Below are 21,167 nucleotides of genomic sequence, written 5' to 3' on the forward strand. Positions count from 1 at the left end.
GTACAGCAAGTCTGTAAAGTTTGTTCAATGAGTGTTTTTGACAGTGCTGTACTGAAAGTGACTACAATAACTATTAAAATAAGTGTCATACCAGCCAGTCAAAAGATGAACATAATAAAAATACACAGGTCGTTTGAAATTGCTGGTCAATACGATTTTCAACAAGGTTTTAATCACTTGGTGTCACTGATCAGCTTATAATTGTGCGTGTGTGCGTGTGGAGCACAGTTTGCAAATTTTAGCTTCTGAGCCAAGACGGTGGGTGGCAGTGCATTCAGAGAGAGGCTGAGAGAAATCATCTGTGGCCTGCCTGTTTACTGCTCTGTTTGCTGAGGTATATACTTGAAGACTAAACCTAAAATCTACTGGAAGCCAATGTAAGGAGTATGAAATGGGGGGGAATCTGAGCTCCTTTGCTGGATACAGCGAGTCCTGTGAGCAACTAACACTGAAGCTTGTACCTATAGCCCAAGAGGAACGTTCCCGTTTTCTTCCTGAACAGATGCTGATGCGGTATAAGCCGACCCTCTGGGTTGCTGGCAGAGTTTCCTGGCGGTTCCTAACGTCAGAATATTAAATTTTCCCCTCTCCCATCTCCCCCCCTCAAAATTGTAAGCGGTGCATAAAATGTAGCGTTGGACCAACAAATACTCTTCTTGTCTTTTCAGATCTAAAGGTTCTTGATAACTTTAATTTTTTGCTTTGTGTCGTAAAAGAAGAGCCGTCGTTCCATTCTAAGTAAACAAGTAAAGAGGAGTTTATGATTGTTGGGGTTTAAATTTGATTGTAAGGACTGGTGCAAATTTACTACACATTTAACCCTAGAATGTCATTTTACTTCAGCAAAAGTAAACAGAAATTGTTGGGGGGTTATCCCATAGAAATCCAGCCTTAAGAACCTCTGGATTAATACTAACTATCCTAACAGTGTGAAAAGAAGGCATACATTGCATACTTTTTCTGCTTTTATGGAATAAATGTGACGCTAAAACCATTTTCCAGACAAAGACTCGGCTCTAGCTCTGAGTATTTCAGCGTCCGAGTTTGACAGCGACAATAAAAAATTCAGATGAACTTCTGTGAGCTCGTCTCACCTTTTTTTTTTATTTCATGGTCAGTAATTTACAGGAAATAGGCTCATTTTCATTCCCTTTGTGGTATTTCACATTCAGGCAGCTACCAGTCTCTTTCTCTCTCTCTCACACACACACACACACACACACACACACACACACACACACACACACACACACACACACACACACACACACACGCAAAGATAATTGATCAAAGTGAATCTGGAGAATAGATTCAAGTCTGCGTCAGCTCATCATAGCGCTGCAATCACTGTGTGGATCATATTGAAAAGGTAAGCGCAGAGAAGTAGAAGCAGTCTCAGAAAAACTGTCTGCCATTATTACCACTCATGGATCTTACTTCCTGCACTTTATGGCATTCCAAGTCAAACTATTTTAGTTTGTCCTCTTGTCTTGTTGTGCACTACTTGCATTTAATCTACCGATGAGGAGGAACTGAAAAGGTTTTAGAAAGCAGACTAAAATGTAATTGGGTCAGTGTTGCAGCCTGTTACATTTAATAATTATCAGCCATTTCTTTATTAGGTTGAAAAGAGAAAAGTTGTTAGCAGCAAGAAATGATGAAACTCCGAGAAAGTGACTGTTGCACCGAATTGAGTTTTACTGAAGTATTTCAGCAATATTTGTGCCCCAGTAAATCCTTTCACAGCAATGGATCCCAACTTCTTAAATGAGTGCCTAGTACCGCCTTGCATTGATTTCCTAAATATGTGGCATATATTCCTACTCGTACAATCAGAACTAAACTACATTTGACTGGATTCTGAGTCACGACGTGAAATATTAGAGCATGGTGATCTTTGGCATTTGGTCCATTTTCCATGATCTGAAAAGGATTGAGGGCTTTTCTTATTTATTTTTAGAATAACCTTCACATTTTCTATGGTCATCTTGCATCCATTCATTTGAAATGTCATCGTAGAATACCAGATCTGCGCAGCACTCCGGTTTCCGGCTGAATCTCACGGTGCCTGGAGTTTCTGGAGAGCTCTTGTAAAGTCAATGGAAAAATATAATTTTAGGGTAAAACGCTCTAACAATAACAGAGAAGAGGGGGGTAAAAAAAAACTGAATTGTTTAAGGTACGCTTTATACAGTAAGGTTTAAATTAGTCACGTCTTCCAAGCTTTTTCCGTGTGCGACGTACATCTGATGTGATCCCACCCAGCGCTGCACAGCTGCAGCCACTCAGTCATTAGATAACCCGGCTGAACATGAAAGCGCCCGGCGACATAAACGCACCTGAGCTACTCAGCCATGGCTCCACTTTCACAAAGAACAAAAACCTCATATATGCTGCAGATGCTGCGTGTCACTCAGGCCTAAAATCTTGGAGGATTTTTGACACAAGTGTTTCTTTTTCAAACACATTCCGCGGCGGGGTGGCGGAATGGATCGAGCCAGAACTCGGTATCTGTCTGCAGACGGTCTGATAAAATATTTAGCGGCGAGTTAAACAGAAGGCGAATCATACTTGAATGATTTAAACATTGACGTCTACTCAAATAGAATATTTTAACACTCGGGTCAGGTTTAAGGGCAACAGCTTACATTTGGAAAGAAATTTGGAGAATATAGTTTAAAAATAATGCTCTGAACTCTAATATGAGCCAAAAGGATTATATTAGTCCTTTTAATATATAATATTACTATTATCTGCAATCTTTAGCTGCAGCAAAGGCAAAGTCAGTAAGAACTTTTTTTTTATATATATAAACAAATATTTGATCCTTGCATGTATTAATCTTGAGGCAAACTATTCTAGTCAAACAGTGTTATTTTAAAAAACTGATATAAACTCATGTAAACCTGCGGTCAATGGGAGAACTAACTCATGCTTTGGCACAATATACAGACTTAATGAAGAAGGTCCCTGCTGACAAATGCACTACCATGACACCCCCTACCAAAATGGGCTTAAAATAGTGCAATGAAGCATCACATAAATATAAGCTACACCATATAAAGTTATGCATGGAATATTGTTGTACATAAGGTGTCACGTTCACGGATCTGAAAGTTGTTTCAAACCCTAACCAGGCTGTTTGTGGAGGTCGACAATTATTTTCCTGATATCTTGGTAAATATTGATTATTTTATGTTTTATTCCATGACTTCCTGCAGGGTAGAAGGGTGTTTGAGCTGTGGCTTTAAAAATACATCAACAGGTGTACCTCCATTTTAAATAAATGGGAATTAGTCAGAGGTTTACCAAACCATTATATTATAATCTGGACTTCTCCATTGGATTAAAGACATATTAATGTTGGTGTGGGTGCATTTTTCGATTTTATATCTAACAATGAGGGGAATAAAAACACTTATGTGACTTTTAATACAACATTATTTTGTTTTCAACCAGAACAAACACATTATTTGCATAGTATGTGTTTCTTTTTTTTGACAATAACAGGAACTGGTGTGAGAATGGACGAAAAAAGAGCAATTTTTTTACCACACCTTTTCTGTGTTATTTTAAAAATAAAACCAGGATTTAGCAAAAGACAATAAGATTGATGCTGATACTTTACTCTGTAGCCACATTGTAATTTGAAACCTGTGCTCGTGACACCTCCTGGAACCTGGGAAGGAGTCGACTGAAAGAGAGATTTAATTTCAGGTGGATAATGGAGGTTTAACGGTCCCTAAAAAAGCCTCCTAAGTTGTGTTTGCTTGGTTTAATGCTTTTGATTTGTTTGTTTATTCTCTTTCCGTGTCTCTGTGTGATTTCCCATGGCTCCCCTGCGGTGCACTGTTATATGAAGTGAGATCTCTGCACACATACACACAAAAGTGGCACTCTTACCTCACAGCAAGGCGTGGGGGGAGGATGGCAACCATCAATGCAGCTTCCATCTCTGGGGAGAGGATTGATTTTTTTTATTTTTATATATATATTTTTGGGCTGGTCTGCATCACATAAATGTTATAGGTGCATTATTTTGTATTTCTTTTGGTTTGAAAGTGAAAATGACTCTTTGAAAGCGATGCAAAATTAAACTGTCAGACCTTTTGGCCTATATTTTGGTGCACCAGACAATCTTTTATAAATGCCCCTATAGCTATGGACCATGACATCGAAACTTTGAAAGTGCTCTTTCAAAAACAAGTTTCTTGACTATTAAAATGGCCGGACATCAAGATCTCTCTAATATACGCTGTGAGAATCACAAGCAACGAAAACCGATTTCGTCTCGCTGGCTCCCTCCCTGCCCCTCTCCCACTCATCAGCGTCCATCGCTTAATCCGATTAGAACATTATATTTGAGGTTCCTGGATTAATCAGCGTAATAAAGGGTCACTTGGGACCATTGCTGCCCATTAGCGTTATTATGGCTCCGGCTGGAAGGAGGGGATTTACAGATACTGCTTGATCACCGCTGTTAGGAGAAGGTGAGCATCCACGTCTCAGGTGAGACTATTGATCTGTTTACTCCCATATGAGTCGGCGCGACGCAGTGGAGCTTGCCAGCACAGAAGAGCTGTGAAAGGATACAAGTATTCACTGAAAAGGTTGCAGCTCTGTCGTGTAACTGATTAGCTGCTTCTGCTCCCGCTCTCGGGTGCACTTTGCTAATGCAATCCGTCTTGTTACTCTTAAGGACAAGGCTGTGGTTTAAATGTAGCCTGATTATTAAAGTTTTTTTTTTTTTTCATGCCACTTAAGCTTTTTCACATTTTTGACACGCTACAACTACAAAGTTCGATGTATCGCGGTTTTAGGGTATGGACAAAATTTGGACATACTTGTGAAGTGGATGATTCATGGTTTTCAAGCCGTTAAAGCGTTATTAACGATGTGCATTTGTATTCAGCTCCATTCACATGGTACAAAAAAAACAGCTGCAGCGATGGTGTGAGGATCTGATGACTACACAACTATTAATCAAAAACTCCATTAATTTACCCTTTATAGAAATGGAGCAAGAAGAAAGCCATTATGGGAGAAGAATCCACAGGAAATGCTGTTTGCGGTTTACATGTGTGGCATGTAACAATCATCAACAAGCATTGATGGTTCTGCTCAGAAAAAGTTTAACTTTTTTTTATCCAAAAAAAAAAGAGGTGGCGGCAGCATCATGCTGTGGGATTACTTTTCATCAGCAGTGATGGGAAAAGCTTAAATTGTGGGAAAAGTTGTTATAATCTGCATAACCGAACGTTTTATTGTTGTAATCAGTCAAAATGGGGGAAAGTTAAAAATGTTGAACGTTTATTGCAGAACGCTGCCGTTCTGGATGTCCAATAAACGGGGAGTGCTTCCGCTGACCAAATGTGAACCAGAGCTTAGTGTTTGGGGAAGAGTATATTTCTATTTTCTTCTTTCTTTTTTCAGTTCATTCGGGCAAAAAAAAACGACTGGCCGTGTCCCAGAAATATGACTTTTGTCAAATCTTCTGTTGTGGTGCGCGTTTAGTCTTCTTTTGCAATGTCAGAGCACTGAGTGGCTTTAATCTACCGGCCTCACGCTGTCATCCTTTCACGGCGCAGTGGGTTTGATGAGCCGCTGCTAAGCCCTCTGTGCCGGCGATCGCAGGAAGCGACCAGAAGCACTGCTAGGCGTTGGTCCAGTTGGACGACTGTTACCACACTCCAGGGGTTGGCATCAATATGCTTCACTCAGCTATGCTGCTTTTATGTGGGACTGAGGATGAGAGGGAGTGGCTCTGCCAATTTGATTTACAGCCCCAGATTAGCAGCTGCATCGAATGCTGGAGGCTGTCGTCCTCTTGTGCATCCAAAGAGATGTTCTTAAAGAGGGACTTGTGCAAACTTTGCAAGGAAGTTTTTTTTTTTTTTTTTTTTTTTTTTAAGAGTCCTTTTAGCTAAGAGCCAGAGCAATATGTAGAGCCTCATTATGCAAGTCAAATCACTGCCCTCTGTGTTAGCAGGAAAGTGAAATGAACAACCGCATGGTCTGTGAGCACCGGGCAGATCTCAGAAACAGTCCTGAAGGGGCTGTTATCTGTGACCCCTACGGTCATAAACGAAGCAGCATTGTGCTTCTAAGACAGTAAGGGCTGCATTGTGCAGCAAGTGAGGCCAAACTTTAGTAATGGGTCATTGCACAGACTTAGCAGAGCGCTCCTCGGTGCATTCTCTTTTCCCCTTCATTCAAAGAGAGCTTTTTCTCCCCCTAGAAGTTTCCTGTCTGTACTTGGTTCTGAAGAATAAATTCAGATATGATTAAAAGTTTGTATAGCAAAGAGGGATTTCAGTGAGATGCCATTCCGAAGTTAGCAATGTAGGTTTGCTTTACTATTATCTTCAGTTGTTCTTCTCTGGTTGGTCCGAGGACAAGGGTCAGAAGGCATCTGGACGTACGATCCAACTGATATGTATTTCTGTCTAAAGTCATCATATTCTATGCACACTAAGAAAAGAAGAGATAATTGCATGTAACAGGTAGAATTTTTAGGGGTAGCAAGTTTTCTAACCTGAATAGACCATGTTCCTAAGTTTGATAATGATGGAATCAAGATGAAGCTTTTCTAGCTGAAGTTCATGAACATACTGTATGCAGTTTCTTTCAAAAAAAATGTTCCCAGCTTAAAAAGTTATGTCTAACTCCATCCTCGCTGATTTGTCTTTTTCTCTCGAAACTATTCTCAGTTCTTCACTTTGTCGGTTTCCTTTCCCCATTCATCCCGTGAATCAGAAACACACCCACCTCCCATAATGAAGGCTACACTACGTGGCATGTAGTTTCAAAAATAGTATTTTTCTTGTGTCTATTGAAAAAGTCAGCACCATTATTAATGACCAACACATCCAAAAGAAGAGTGTGGCTAAAGCAGTTCTTGGCTTAAGATTTTCAGCGACCCTGCTATGAAACTGTTTTGGCTCTCTGTGAAATAAGCTTGTTGAGCTTATATGTAGAGTTTAATAAATAAAACACCCAGAAAAAAGCAACAACAAAAAAAAAAGATGCCACTGTTGTGAATTCTTGTACAAAGACTGATAGAGAGCATGCATAATGTGGACCTAATGCCAATAATCTCTGGAAATCAAGGTCATGTGGATACACCACGACAGAGGTTGTTAACCTTTAACACCAAAATCTTTATTTGCATGGAGACGAGATGTGCAGATGAAACACATGTTAATAAAAACTATCTGTTTAATTAGGAGAGCCCCTAAATCGCATTAATCTGTTTCTCTACAATTGGATATTATTTCTGCTCCATGCACTTCTGTGCATTGAAGCTATGTTGGCTACTCTACTAGATACAGCTTGCTGGTACAATGTTGCAGAAATGCCACAATTCTGCATGACATAGACTCAGCTAAGTGTAGGGGGGAAAAAAAATCATCTGAGGTTTTTGAACATAAAGACATGATGACATCACGCAGTTGCAGCAACTGTGTAATTTGCACATTCAATCACGTCCCAAAATGTGCTCCGTTGCATTGAGATCTGTAGACTGAGGACACTATTAGAGAACAGTGAACTCATTGCAATATCCAAGAAACCAAAATGGGGTCTTCTCAGCTTTAACCATGAACTGGATGCAATCTAGTATTAAAAGATGGTAAAGCGTGATGCTTAAAACCGATTTTGCAACAGTACATTAATAACATATTTCGCTTTGATCACGTATGCACCTGCTGCGTTTGAGCCGAGGGCAATCTGTGTCATGCATCTGATGTTGAAAGGAGACCGAGAGCTCGTGCAAAAACCTGGAGCAAATATAGTAGCAGAGGTTATCCCTAGTTTCTTATTTAAATTATTGTATGTGCACATAGGTTAAACACAGCATGAGGTCTCTCTCCCAGCAAATATTTCCTCCTAACCTTTGTATCAGACCTGCATTCACAGAAGGAATATAATATGCTTAAATGATGTATTACTGCTAATAACATTTTGTCCCCTTTGGTGGTATTTTGTCACAGACAGAAGGCAATTTTGGAGTTCCATTTAGGGCCGTAATTTGCAATTACACTCTGGTTCTGGTGTTATGATTCTGTCTGTGGTCTCTGATACTCATTTGACAGCAAGAGAATGATTAAAGTCGCCAATCAGCTTGTCATTTGATTTATTCACCCCACAGACAGCTAAGAGGAAGGAAAGGAGGACCTCGTGTTTTTAAACAGAAGCTGGATGACAGTGAAATGTTCATTGTCTGAACTTTTGCTAACACAAAGTGATGAGAAATAAGCTCCACTCTTGGCCTGTTGACAGGAGCGTAATCACGGTTTATAATGGGGGTTGTAATTTTAGCTGAAGTGAAAGCTGGCGGTGTAATGAAACCAAGCAATAATTCTGGCTTCCACTTTAAACTCTGAACTCAACAATCACATTATCAAAAAAAAAAAAAAAGAAAAAGTTTAAACCCTAGCTTATTAAATACCATAAGAATTAGATACTGAAAATGGAAATTAAAGGTGATGAAGTGATGATCATGTCCAATTCCTCTGAAGGAAACGGGACAAAGTCAGGCTAGGTTATTCTGATGAATGTCTGAGATGCGTACATGTGACAGCACTCTGTGCCTCTCTTGGAATATTGATTAGATAGGAGATTCTTCTCTTTGTTTGGCCTTAAATTGGCCGAGACGAATGGGACTGTAAGGATAATGGCCAGGGAAACCGTAATTCACATTATGCTGAGGCAAAGAGACGGGAGGAAGCCTGGGAGAAATGGCCGAGCAGGGCGACGTTGATCACATCTAATTGCAGCAGCATTCTTACTCGTTTCAGACTTGCAAAACTGCAAGAGAAATCCAACAAACGGCACCGAGAAGCATGCACAAATTTTTCTTAGGCAAGAATCTTCATGCCGACCAACACAAATGTTTTCTGCAATTATGAAAGCGATAACTTCACCAATCAGGTGTCCCCCTTTAAGCATTAATAGGTTAACAACCGCCATCATCAAACCTGTTGGAGACTGAAACATGTTTAATTGTCCACATTTTTTTCACGTTCCCTCTCATTTCTAGTGATCGCAAGCATGGGCTCTTAATTTCTGATTTTACACTCAAGAGTCATTTTATTACTAGACAGGAAGGTCAGAAACTGTATCTACTTGGTTATTCATGCTTAACCATCTATCAAATGAATGGTTTCACAAAGAGAAAACATCTGGTGAGCGACAGTTGTGTTGATGAAAGTGCACAATAATGCCGAAAGGTAAGAGGGGAATAGGAAGATCCGTTTGAGATGATAGGAAGGCAACTTTATCTCAGATACTATTATTTTGATCCCCCAGTTTCCATCCTGCACAAGAAATGCATATTTCAGGCAAATCTGAGCAACAGCTCATGTTACAGATGGTGCAGAACAAGCTTACTTGTATTTGTGGATTATGATGCAGAGCTCATCCGTTGTCTATACCCACGATCTCCAGCAGTTATTGGGCAGTCCTGTTTGCTATATGGGAAACTCCTCACACACGTTATACATGTTGATCAGCTACTACAGAGTTATTCTATATGTTCCACCCCCTTGGTCCTGCAATCCCTGCTGCAAGCTCTGAAAGCACAAACAGCCCCATGATTTTACCTTGTAAGGTCTGGAAGATCAAAGTGTTAGCGGGAATCTGAATCTAGTATTTTAAGGAAACCAAGTTTTAATGCTCCAAAGACGTGTCAAGTAATACTTTAGACCTGATGCTTGGTCATGTTTGTTAGAAAAACGTACCTTTTAAGGGGAAACTAAATACATCTACAATGTCTTGCAACAAAATTTCACACAAATGTACATTGTGAATATGCAGTTGCAGGACAATAAGTTCTGTCAATATCTCGTCGGACATTAAAGACTGCAATTAAAATAGATACAGTTAGGTCACACATCATCCAACGCTCCGGCATATTTAGTTTTTTTTTGCCATCGTTCTGCCAAGAAGTTTGTTTCTGATAAGACATTAGACAGTCATCTCTTAAAATAAAACATGGGAACTAGATGCAAAATAAAATAAGTTTATATTCATATTTTGTTAAAGATTTTTATTATGATGTTCTCAATATCCTATGGAATTGTATTACATCACTCAAGCACTTCCTATAATTGCTGACCAGCCTTTTCATGTTTATGCTGGTATTTTGACAATTTCTTTTTGAGCTCTCGATGAGCTCCAAGGCACCATGGATAATGTTAAGCTCCATCAAAACACATCAGGTTCCAATTGAGACACTGACTGGGCCACTCCAAAATGTTGATAAAACTTCCAGTCAAGAGAAATATGTTGGTGACATTAAAAGATTAACTGGAAACTAAATCTGCCAGTGGTAGGAAATCATTTTTCGCTCAACTTTATGCATAATACCTTAAATTGACCTATCAAACATAAACCATTTTTTCATGCATTGCACCTTTAAACCAATGAGAAAAGCACACCCTTTTGTGTGAATTTCTTTAAAAATGTCTGTATATATAGTTAAACAAAGCTGCCCTTACTTTTCATAATACCTTGTTCTGGGCTGATGAAAAGGCGATGAAATGTAACTCGAACTGTCAACTCGCTCAGACAAGTCAAGGTGAACTGACATTAAGTAGCAAAAATTAGGATATTAAGAAGCTTGAATAGGATCATATCTGGCATGTTGCCAGCCTAAGAGTCTTTGAAAACGTTGCTGAACAATACGCTGCTGCAGTACTGGGATTGCTTAACACGATTACCAGCAAATCAAGCTCTCTGAATGACGCTCATGGTTTTACAGTGAAAAGATGAGAAAGGTGTATGGCAGAGATTGAGTGGAGGGGAACTGCGGTGAGCCGTACACAATTAAACCCCCAAACACACCAACTGGGCTTATTTTCAGAATGACCCTCCAGACTGTGGCCATAACCTACAGAATTTTACATTTGTCTATGAATTCTCATTCAAATTCGGACTATTTGTTGTTTTATTGCTATTTTCTATTTAAAACAGACAAATTACCAGTACTAGTTTATGTTCAAACCTCTTACTATAAAATAAAACAAAGAATTAGCAGACATACCACGATTGTCTTCTTGTTATCTTGGATGATTTCTTTTGATTTTTAAATCTCATACATGGGGTTTTCAGAGTTGTTTAAATAAAAAAAGTGGATGCAAACTCTACGACAGCAGTCACCAGGGTCTTACCATTAAGGGTTAACGCCACAGTTATTTGTATAAAAAGGTTAAACTTATTTTACATTGAAATCTTCTCAAATAAAATATTTTTATCAATTTCCCTTTGAGAATATTAAATATTTTTGAAACCAATTGAATGTATGTAAATCTGCGTATGTTGTTTGTTAAAATGCTAATTTTTTTATCTGTAAAACATTTGGACAGAAAAATGGATAGAGAGTCCAGACTTATATGGCTGACTTGATGTTTAATGAAACACGACAGTCAACTAAAGTTTTACCCCCTCTCTGACTCTCTCAGCTGGTAGCAACATATTCATTTTCTTAACGGGTCACATCCATGTTGACAATTAAATGTCCAAATGTGGACATTTCTTCAAATTAGATAGAACAGACATTGTAAAGTGTCTTGAGACACTTAGAAAGGTCAGAAGATTGTATTGTGACCTGGCACAGCAACAGTAGGAACAAGTAGGCAGAGCACAAACTGAGAAAAAAATGTGAACAAATATCAATTTCTGAAAAAAAAAATAGCTTTCCGTTTCATTGCTAAATATGCTTGTTGAAGTTATGAAGAAACCCCTCGGTGTGAAGAAGATGGACCGAGCTGTATGCAAAGTAATTCAAATCAACAGCTTTTGTTAACACCCCCCTGGCTGGGGGTGATTTTAAAGAAACTTTGACGCCTGTTTTCTCACTAATCTTCTTTGCAGATTGCCAACATTCAAATTGTCATAACTTTTTCAATTCCTTGTTGATTTCCACAAGCTTGACATCATTGGAAAGCTTCAATTCCACTCTTTCAGAATCTAAAAATAACTCAAAAGGGCCCCTGGGAGACTTGTTCCTGGTTTTGCTTTGGCCGGTCACAATTGTTCACATCAAGACCCATGGTGAGTTTATTTAAACCTTGGACTAGAGCTGCATACCTTATGCCAAGCTGGCTGTGTTCAGTCTTGACCTTTACCCACTGCTTGTAATTACATGAAAATTTGAAGTCAAATAGACTCTAGGACAATGGGTGTGATTTACATAAAGGTTTTAATGTCAAAATCGAAATCTGCAGGGACTTTCTGTATTACCTGCATGCTCAGAAGAGAAATGGGCCCTATCATGGGGGAAGGTGGCCAGGAATTTCTCACAGTTTAGCTGCTTATTCAACTTAAAATGTATAACGATGGCAGGCATTAATCAAAACCTGACACCTCACATTCATAATGGAGACATATCCCTTTCCCCCAACCAAACCCAGTCCTTGTCTTCACGGAGCTCATTAGCTGCATTTTGAAACTTCATTTCATGCTGTGTGCAACCTTTGACATTTCACGCTGATTTTGATTTTACAAATATATTTAAGGATTGCTTTCTTTCTCTTACGGAGGACCGCTGAAAGTTATACTTTACTGTATGACTTTTGTCAGAACAAATCTTGTCACAGAAAATGCAACAGGATGTCCTGATAGAGAGCTTATTGTGACTGTATTTCTTGTTCCTGACTCCCTACTGGGCACTCATTCATTCTTGTTCGAAATTTACTGATTGCTATTGATGTGTCAAATCGAAACCCTCACAGGGGTAAGAGCTGTCATAAATTTTAACATCTTGGACACAGTGTGGCTGGCTGCAACTCTCTGTGGGTCGGTACTCGTGTCGAAACATTGATCTAACGCGAAAAGACTTGTGGGCACGGAGAACAGAGTCTGTCAGTGATGTAAATGCATTGTAATTCTGTGAAAGAAGGGGCTTTCATTTATGTGGTTGTCACGAATCTCTTTGAAGAGTTTGAATTTTTAAGATGGTTGAGTATCTGGACATTGATAAAATGAGAGACAGATGTGACTGTTTTAATTCCAATCATTTCCTCTCGAGTCTCAGAGGATGATCAGCACAAGTATAGGCAGGCAATGTTGGACATAGCATGGGGTGTAGAGATAATGCAGTGGGTTGAATTCAAATTTTAGAAATGTATAATAAAAGAAAAACACTTGGTTAATGTGTTAGACATGTTGCTAGGTTAAACATGGAAGAGCTAACTGAACAAGAGTCAAATATAATGTTTCTGCATCTGTATAAAAGGAAACATTTTTTATTTTGCAAAGGATTACTGCTCATTTAAAATGTTGGCTTTTTATAATAAAAGGTATGCTGACATGGGATGAAGTAAGGAACGAAGCTTTGAAGCTGGATATTGTGGTTTGTTTAATATCCCATCTCACTTAATATCTCATCTCAGGAGCTTTAAATTTCCCCATCAAATTGATATATATGAGGTTATGTTTTTCTAATACTGTTTTGAAGTTATAGCTAGTTATATAAACAAAACTTAACATGGGTGGCAGTCTTAACATGAATAATTTTGTACTCACATGTTTCTTTATCTTCTTTCTTATGTAGTGGCAAGAATTTAAGTTTGGTTAATTTAGTTTTTTATTGTCAGCCACATAATCTTACAGATACATTTATTTCAGGTTGAAGAGAAATTCCACTCTACTGAAGCACAATTGTTTGGGAAAATTGCATTTAAGAAACAAAATAATTGGTTTGCTCTGAGGAGCTTTGTTTACTTCCCATCTTGTTTTTTTTTTTCATGCAATAGTTTTTTTTATTATTACAAATTATTACAAAACTGAAAAAAAGTATTTGTATGTTTACACCTAAAGACAATGTTATGTGCACAATTAACCTAAAAGATCTATCTATCTATCTATCTATCTATCTATCTATCTATCTATCTATCTATCTATCTATCTATCTATCTATCTATCTATCTATCTATATTTCAATGGGCAAGAGGTGGGGTACACCCTGGACAGGTCGCCAGTCTGTCGCAGGGTGACACAGAGACAGACAGGAAAAACAACCATTCACGCACACACTCACACCTAAGGACAATTTAGAGACCAATTAACCTAACAGTCATGTTTATGGACTGTGGGAGGAAGCCGGAGTACCCGGAGAGAACCCACGCTTGCACAAACTCCATGCAGAAAGACCCAGGGTTGGACTCCAACCAAGAATCTTCCTGCTGTAAGGCAACAGCCCTACCCATTGTGCAGCCACATTAGCTTTTTTCCTCTCTATGTCTGTTTTTAGTTGGAGAACATGGCGGGGTTACATTTTGCTTGACTCTCTTCTTCTTGGTAGCAACAATCTGTCTCATTCAGCACTTCAGAAATTGCCATATTAACTTTCAGGTTGCAATTTCCTTGTTCAGGGGGTAGCTTTGATCCAAACACTATATTTGTCATCTCCTTCGGTGTACTTCTCGTATATGTAAATAAACCCATTGTGGCAAATATCTGCTACACAGTCTCTATTTGAAGTTGTTACCTCGGTATCTTCAGCTTTATATACCATTTGGCCACACATCAGATATGTGTAAAAGTGGTCAGTCTCTGGAAGGTCAGTATCTGGTCTTTCGCTGCAAATGACTGAAGACAGACGGTACAACTGGGTTCCACCTTTTACAGGAATGTCAATGGTTGCACTAGGAATAAGAGGACATCTTAAACCCTCCTGTCTGATTGACAAATCCAGGTACAGGACCATCACATCATTGTCGTTGATGAACAATCTTTTCTTGTAGACGGATCTGCAGGTGCAACAGTAGTCTTTCTTGTACTTAGCAACCATACGGTTAAGAAGAGAAGTGGTAGTGTCGAATGGTTTTGGCCTTTCTAGTTGAAAGATGGTCCCCTTTTCACATATGTTAAAGTAAGCAGTCTGACATGTTTCACAACTACTAGCTGTATATAACTTGAAACCTGTCTTGATACCAGGATTTAACCAGAGCAAAATAGCATCCAAAAGGTATACTGGGTCGTTTTCGTCTATGAAGTCAAGTGATGGCACAATTTCTGTTACTTCCATAAAAACTTGGTAGATTTGTTGAGTCGAGAAATCTTTCCCTGGGTGGTGCATGGCAGAAGAGAGAAGGTCAGCAAGGAATGGAGTTTCTGACATAGCTCGAAAAATTTCTTTGGGATGCTGAGCCACAAACTTCCTGGCTATGGTCAGGTGTAGGATGCTCTGTATTGAAGCATTCATCCAACAGTTATCAATATAGTTGGGAAATTTGCAAAAGAACATGGTGGGGTCAGGATCCTGATTTGTTTTATTGTCTCCGTCTTCTTCTTGGTAGCAACAACCTGTTTCATTCAGATATCTCACCCGGAGATTTGTGTCTCCATATTTATTTATTTCCATCACAATTTCTTTCTTACCAATATCGCTTTGATCGTCTTCAGTGCCAGTCATTTTGGTTTCAGGAACACTGGCAGCAAAAGCAAAGTTTTCAGATTGGTGCACAGTCAAAGCATTAGCCGAAGTTTGAGTGTTAACTTTCTCCTCCTCAGAGCTAGGTCCGATGACTGAATGCAAACAATTTTCAGGGAAACTAACAAACTCAATGTTTTCAGATCGGGGCACAGTCAAAGCGTTAGTCGGAGTTTCAGTGTTAACTTTCTCCTCCTCAGCGCTAGGTCTGATGACCGCATACATATCATTTTCAGGGACACTAACAAACTCAACGTTTTCAGATCGGGGCCCAATCAAAGCGTTAGCCGGAGTTTCAGAGTTAACTTTCTTCTCCTCAGAGCTAGGTCCAACAACCGCATACATATCATTTTCAGGGACACTAACAAACTCAACGTTTTTAGATCGGGGCACAATCAAAGCGTTAGCCGGAGTTTCAGTGTCAAATTTCTCCTCTTCAGAGCTAGGTCCGATGACCGAATACAAATAATTTTCAGGGAAACCAACAAACTCAACGTTTTCAGATCGGGGCACAATCGAAGTGTTAGCCGGAGTTTCAGGGTTAACTTTCTCCTCCTCAGCGCTAGGTCCGACGACAGCATACATATCATTTTCAGGGACACTAACAAACTCAACGTTTTCAGATCGGGGCACAATCAAAGTGTTAGCCGGAGTTTCAGGGTTAACTTTCTCCTCCTCAGCGCTAGGTCCGACGACAGCATACATATCATTTTCAGGGACACTAACAAACTCACTGTTTTCAGATCGAGGCCCAATCAAAGCGTTAGCCGGAATTTCAGGGTTAACTTTCTCCTCCTCAGCGCTAGGTCCGACAACAGCATACATATCATTTTCAGGGACACTAACAAACTCAACGTTTTCAGATCGGGACACAATTAAAGCGTTAGCCGGAGTTTCAGTGTCAAATTTCTCCTCCTCAGCGCTAGGTCCGTCGACTGAATACAAATCATTTTCAGGGAAACCAACAAACTCAACGTTTTCAGATCGGGGCACAATCAAAGTGTTAGCCGGAGTTTCAGGGTTAACTTTCTCCTCCTCAGAGCTAGGTCCGTCGACCGAATACAAATCATTTTCAGGGAAACCAACAAACTCAACGTTTTCAGATCGGGGCACAATCAAAGTGTTAGCCGGAGTTTCAGGGTTAACTTTCTCCTCCTCAGCGCTTGGTCCGACGTCCGTGTTAGCTGGGATTTCGGAAAGTATTTGTTCCACCTCTGTGCTATCGTTAACCAAATCCTTTTCTGCACAGTAGGGGGTAAATATCTTTCTCACTGCCTTCGTAACCAAGGCTCCAACAGCAAAACCAACAGTAAAAAACATCTTTACCGTATATTCCACTTGAATCGATTGTAAAATCCACCAAGAATCTCTTTCCAAGCAGTCTGTCCAGAATCTAGATGCAAACTGAGTGAAGCTCTTTGCAGAATTGAAAAAAAAACCTGAGCCTCTATGACATCACAGATGAGATCACTGTATAATGACCTCATCAAGGTTCTGAGGCAAGCTTGTGTTTTCTCACAGTTGCTATGGAAACACAAGAAGTCATGCAGGTATTTAACAGAATTCTGATACTACTAGAACTCCCACTGGCAGTCAATTTGACGGGTGACATTCTGACCAATGGAATGCGGGATTAGTGATGAGGTCATCAACTGTAATGGTTCTTGTGGGCTTCATAAGCCCATTATGGATATGTAGACCTAAAAATGATGTCCAAAACATATTTTTACCACATCCAGCAATTGTTGCTTAAAAGTAGCAAAAGCGACTTCAACTTTATTGTCATTTAGTAAAATAAAGGTTTAAATGGGAATTTTTCTATTTTCTGTTATTTTTCTTTTAGTGATCCATAGAGATATTGTCCTGGTGGTCCATCTTCTCACTAAAGTTAAGAAACATCATCCCAGTTGATGAAATTTCTGAACTGCCCAGGCCTTGAGAAGACACGTCCTCCATAATTAGCTTTGGCTGTCACTAGATTTAAGGAAAAACCCTGTTCTCTTCAAAGAATCTCATGCCATTTTTCTTGTGTGGAGTCATCCTCTGGTAAAGTAGAAGGACTCACTCTAGCTTTACCCTATTTTTTTTTCTTTTTTTTGTCAAGGAAACAATCTATTTTATCTTTATAACATCAGCCAGTCTTACTATGTGGTCCTCGATGGACTGTCAATATCTATTTTTCTGTCACAAATGTGTCATTTTTAAATAATGTATCTACAATTGTATTTATTTCTCAAACTTTTAAGGTTGTTATGTTTTCTTTATCTAAAATATGCTTGCCTGTTGAAAATTACCCAATAACTAGCCTAAGAGGATGTGGGTCATAAAATTATTTTTATGTTCTTTGTAAAAAGGAAAGAAAAAATTTTAAAAATCTTTCTTTTACAACTTATTCATAAAAACCTGGCCGTTTTTAAGTGTCTCTTCAATCGAGGTTCGACCCATTTTAGGGAGCAAAAAAAAAAAATGAAATATTTACCACCAACACTAAAAATTACAGGCTTTGTTGGCAGCAATGCAATTACAGCTGGAGTGGCTTGCACTCTAATATTCAGTTCTTGCAGAGCAGAAAATTGCATTTCACATTTTACTCACATACCAACTCCCTGCAACATGTATGCAAATATTGCCTTTTGGTAAGCAAACCATTTCAAATTTGTAAGAAATGCTAAATGGCTTGTACAAAATGGCTGTTGCTTGTTTGTTATAGGTAGTAGGCTATGCATAATATTGTATGTGCACTGAGAGGCAGTGTGTGCCTCTTCATGAGAATATCTATTTGACTGATAATAGACCCCATGAATGGTAATGATCTGAGACAGCAACCTTATTTTCTTCCTACTGCTAATGCTCAGATGACTAGTCACACATTATGTGGTTCTTAACCCCCCTGCAGGCAAATGGTGTATGAGTATAATACCTTTTGTCATTATACATCTAAAATGCAGTGCAGATTGATAGGCTGCTAATGTCCTTTCCCAGTTCTTGTTTTGTTGAGGCAAGGCAAAATGCACAGAGCTTTCACACAGGAGTGGCTCGGTACACTAGTATAATGGACGTCCGCTAAATGTATTTTTCAGATATAAAAAGAGCTATGAGGGGGGAAAAAAATAAATTCTGCTTTGCTTTTGTCAATTGAGATCTGTGAGCATTTGCCTCTGAACAGCTCTCTTAAAGTCCTGCCAAATCATTTTAATTGGGGGGAGTGTGGAACCTGATTGGGCCGTTGCGACACATTGATTCTTGTCTTTATTTCAGCCAGGCTGTTATAACTTTACTGGTATGCTTGGGATTTTTCTGATGCACTAGCTGTCAAAACTGGCTCCTATCTGACTTGAGAGTACAGAGCATTTCATAGCCTGTGATTTCAAGGTGTCCTGGTTGTCTGGCAATCAACCCCCCCCCCCCCAATCACCAATGCTCCATCACCATGGTTGACAGCTAGTACGAGTTATATGTGCCTAGATGCACGTTTGGTTTTTGCCCAAACATGGCGCTGTGCATTAAGGCCAAAGAGCTCTACTCTAGTCCCATCTGTCCAAAGGACGTTGCTCCCGAAAGTCTTCTGATTCAGATGCAGCCTGCCAAAGGTAATTTGTGCCGCAATTTTCTTTTAGAGAGAGCAGGCTTTCTCCTTGCAACCATTGCAAACAAGCCACACTTGTGCATTCTGTTTGTCATTGTTCTGTCATGAACTCCTGTATGCAGCAGTCTTAGGGGAACAGCAGACAGGTCTCCAGTCCATCACAGGGCAACGCAGAGATACACACATTCACTCACCCTGAGGGCATTTAAAGACATATAAAAGTCAGCTGATGCGGGCTTCTAGTGGCTTGTTTTGTTATGAACCTGCACTAAAAAATGTTTCACTCACTGGCCACTTCATTAGGTACACCTTGCTATTACACGGATGGACCTCAGTTTAAATTCAGAGCCCACTTAGTTGTTTGTGGCACAGAATCAACAGGTTTTGTCCATAAAATACCAGCATCATGAACTCAGGAGCGTGGTTGTGTGTAAAAAAAAAACCCAGATCAGTAGTTTATAAAATGCTTCACAGCCAGCCTGTCTGGCCTCACCAACCCCACCATGTTCAAGGTCACAAACTTATCCCCTATTTCTGATCCTAGCCCTTATTTCTGATGATTTTAGAGATTATGCAATGTGATATAACATGTTTGTAATGTGATTACACCATGTTGGACCTACAATGTTGGCAGAACTACCAAAAAAGGACGTGTGAAGTACATAATCCAGATTTGTGGTTTCCCGCTGCACTCAAAGCAACGTTGAGGTGGGTTTTAATCTTAAAATTAAGAAATAATACTTGATCTTTGTTTTGTTTAGGACTTGAAAGTTTTCTATCTTAGATCCCTCTTTGTCTTTATTCCCTTGTCTTCTTACGGTGTCATGAACTCCTATGTGCAGCAGAGATACACACACATTTGCTCACCCTGAGGGCAATTAAAGACATATTAACCAAACAGTAATGTCTTTAGACTGGAAGGAGTCCCTGAAGAGAACCCGTGCATGCATGGAGATGAAATAAAAACTCCATGCTGAAAGAAACCAGGACAATCGACCTCTTTCTCATTTTTTTCTCCTGGTTATAAGCGGTATGATTACTACTTGTGAACAGGACAAACTGTCTTCCTACGTGCGGTCAAAATAACCTTCGCTTGGGATTTGGCCCTCTTTCCTTAGCCCTACTCAATCAATTTCAGAGCAGAGGCTGAAAAAAAAGCTGAACAAAATCTGCTATGAAGCAGCAAGACGTGATACAAATGCAGCCCCTCAACTGGAAGCAGATGTTTTGAGAGGACGTTGGCTGGAAACCATGAAACCTACATTGTATTTCATCCTTGAGCTGCCCCTCCTTCATTAGAGGAGCGATAATACAAGTATTAAGCCAAAAGACACCAGAAGACATTTATGGTCTCTAATGGAAATTTGTACTAGAAGTAGAAGAAGCAGTACAATGAAGCGGCATAGTTTATATACTCTTACACAATAATCATAAAGAGCAATCTAACACCTCCAGAATTACAAACTTTACGTGGTAGTGCTGGGATATTTCCTTCAAGCATTCGGTAGTTGAGGGAAGTATATCCATCCGTCCATCCATCCATCCATCCATCCATCCACCCATCCATCCATCCATCCATCCATCCATCCATCCATCCATCCATCCATCCATCCATCCATCCATCCATCATTATACTCCTGCTTTATCTTGCCTATTTCCAATAGTCACTGGGTGAGAGGTGGGGTTATAATGGTCTGTTTCAGAAGGATTTATCAACATAAACTGAGTTAAATATATAAATGATAACCTGTGGTGATGGGTGGTGCTTCAACATTTGCTGTTTGGGAGAACTGATAAAGGTGCTAATGTAAGCCTCTGTAAGGAGCATCAGATCTTTAGAGTTGCACTTTTACAAGCGGCCATACTATTTTACCATATATCTGTTATTTCTGTCAAAAAAAACATTTGTATCACAAACGCCCAAAGACGAGCTGTGAGGTGCCCTTCGTCATTCAAAAGTCACAAGAGGAGACCGCCCGATACCTGCACTGTCGTGAGTTTTGCAAAATAATGCCGTGTACGCTCCCTGGAGTGCAGCATGGATTTCAGGACAGCGTAAAATCTGGGAGACTCCCCACATCATTTTTGATTGTGGTGCTCTTATGCTTTTCGTAACTAAAAAAACTAAATTATGTGGCATGCGTA

General features: G+C 39.5%; 2 protein-coding genes across 2 annotated transcripts in view; both read right to left on the reverse strand.

The window, feature by feature from the left end:
* Positions 1-21,167, reverse strand: part of chrm2a (cholinergic receptor, muscarinic 2a) — a 112,071-nt gene that overhangs the window by 33,545 nt on the left and 57,359 nt on the right. The window lies entirely within an intron of this gene.
* LOC118566640 lies at positions 10,480-15,629 on the reverse strand. The gene is made up of 2 exons (XM_036149387.1): positions 14,492-15,629; positions 10,480-10,584 (listed from the first exon to the last, which is right to left on the reverse strand). Exons 1-2 carry the CDS (start codon positions 15,416-15,418, stop codon positions 10,480-10,482), a joined length of 1,032 nt encoding a protein of 343 aa, XP_036005280.1. The 5' UTR covers positions 15,419-15,629.

The sequence above is a fragment of the Fundulus heteroclitus genome, chromosome 17, assembly GCF_011125445.2.
Source record: "Fundulus heteroclitus isolate FHET01 chromosome 17, MU-UCD_Fhet_4.1, whole genome shotgun sequence".
Classification (NCBI taxonomy): Eukaryota; Metazoa; Chordata; class Actinopteri; order Cyprinodontiformes; family Fundulidae; genus Fundulus; species Fundulus heteroclitus.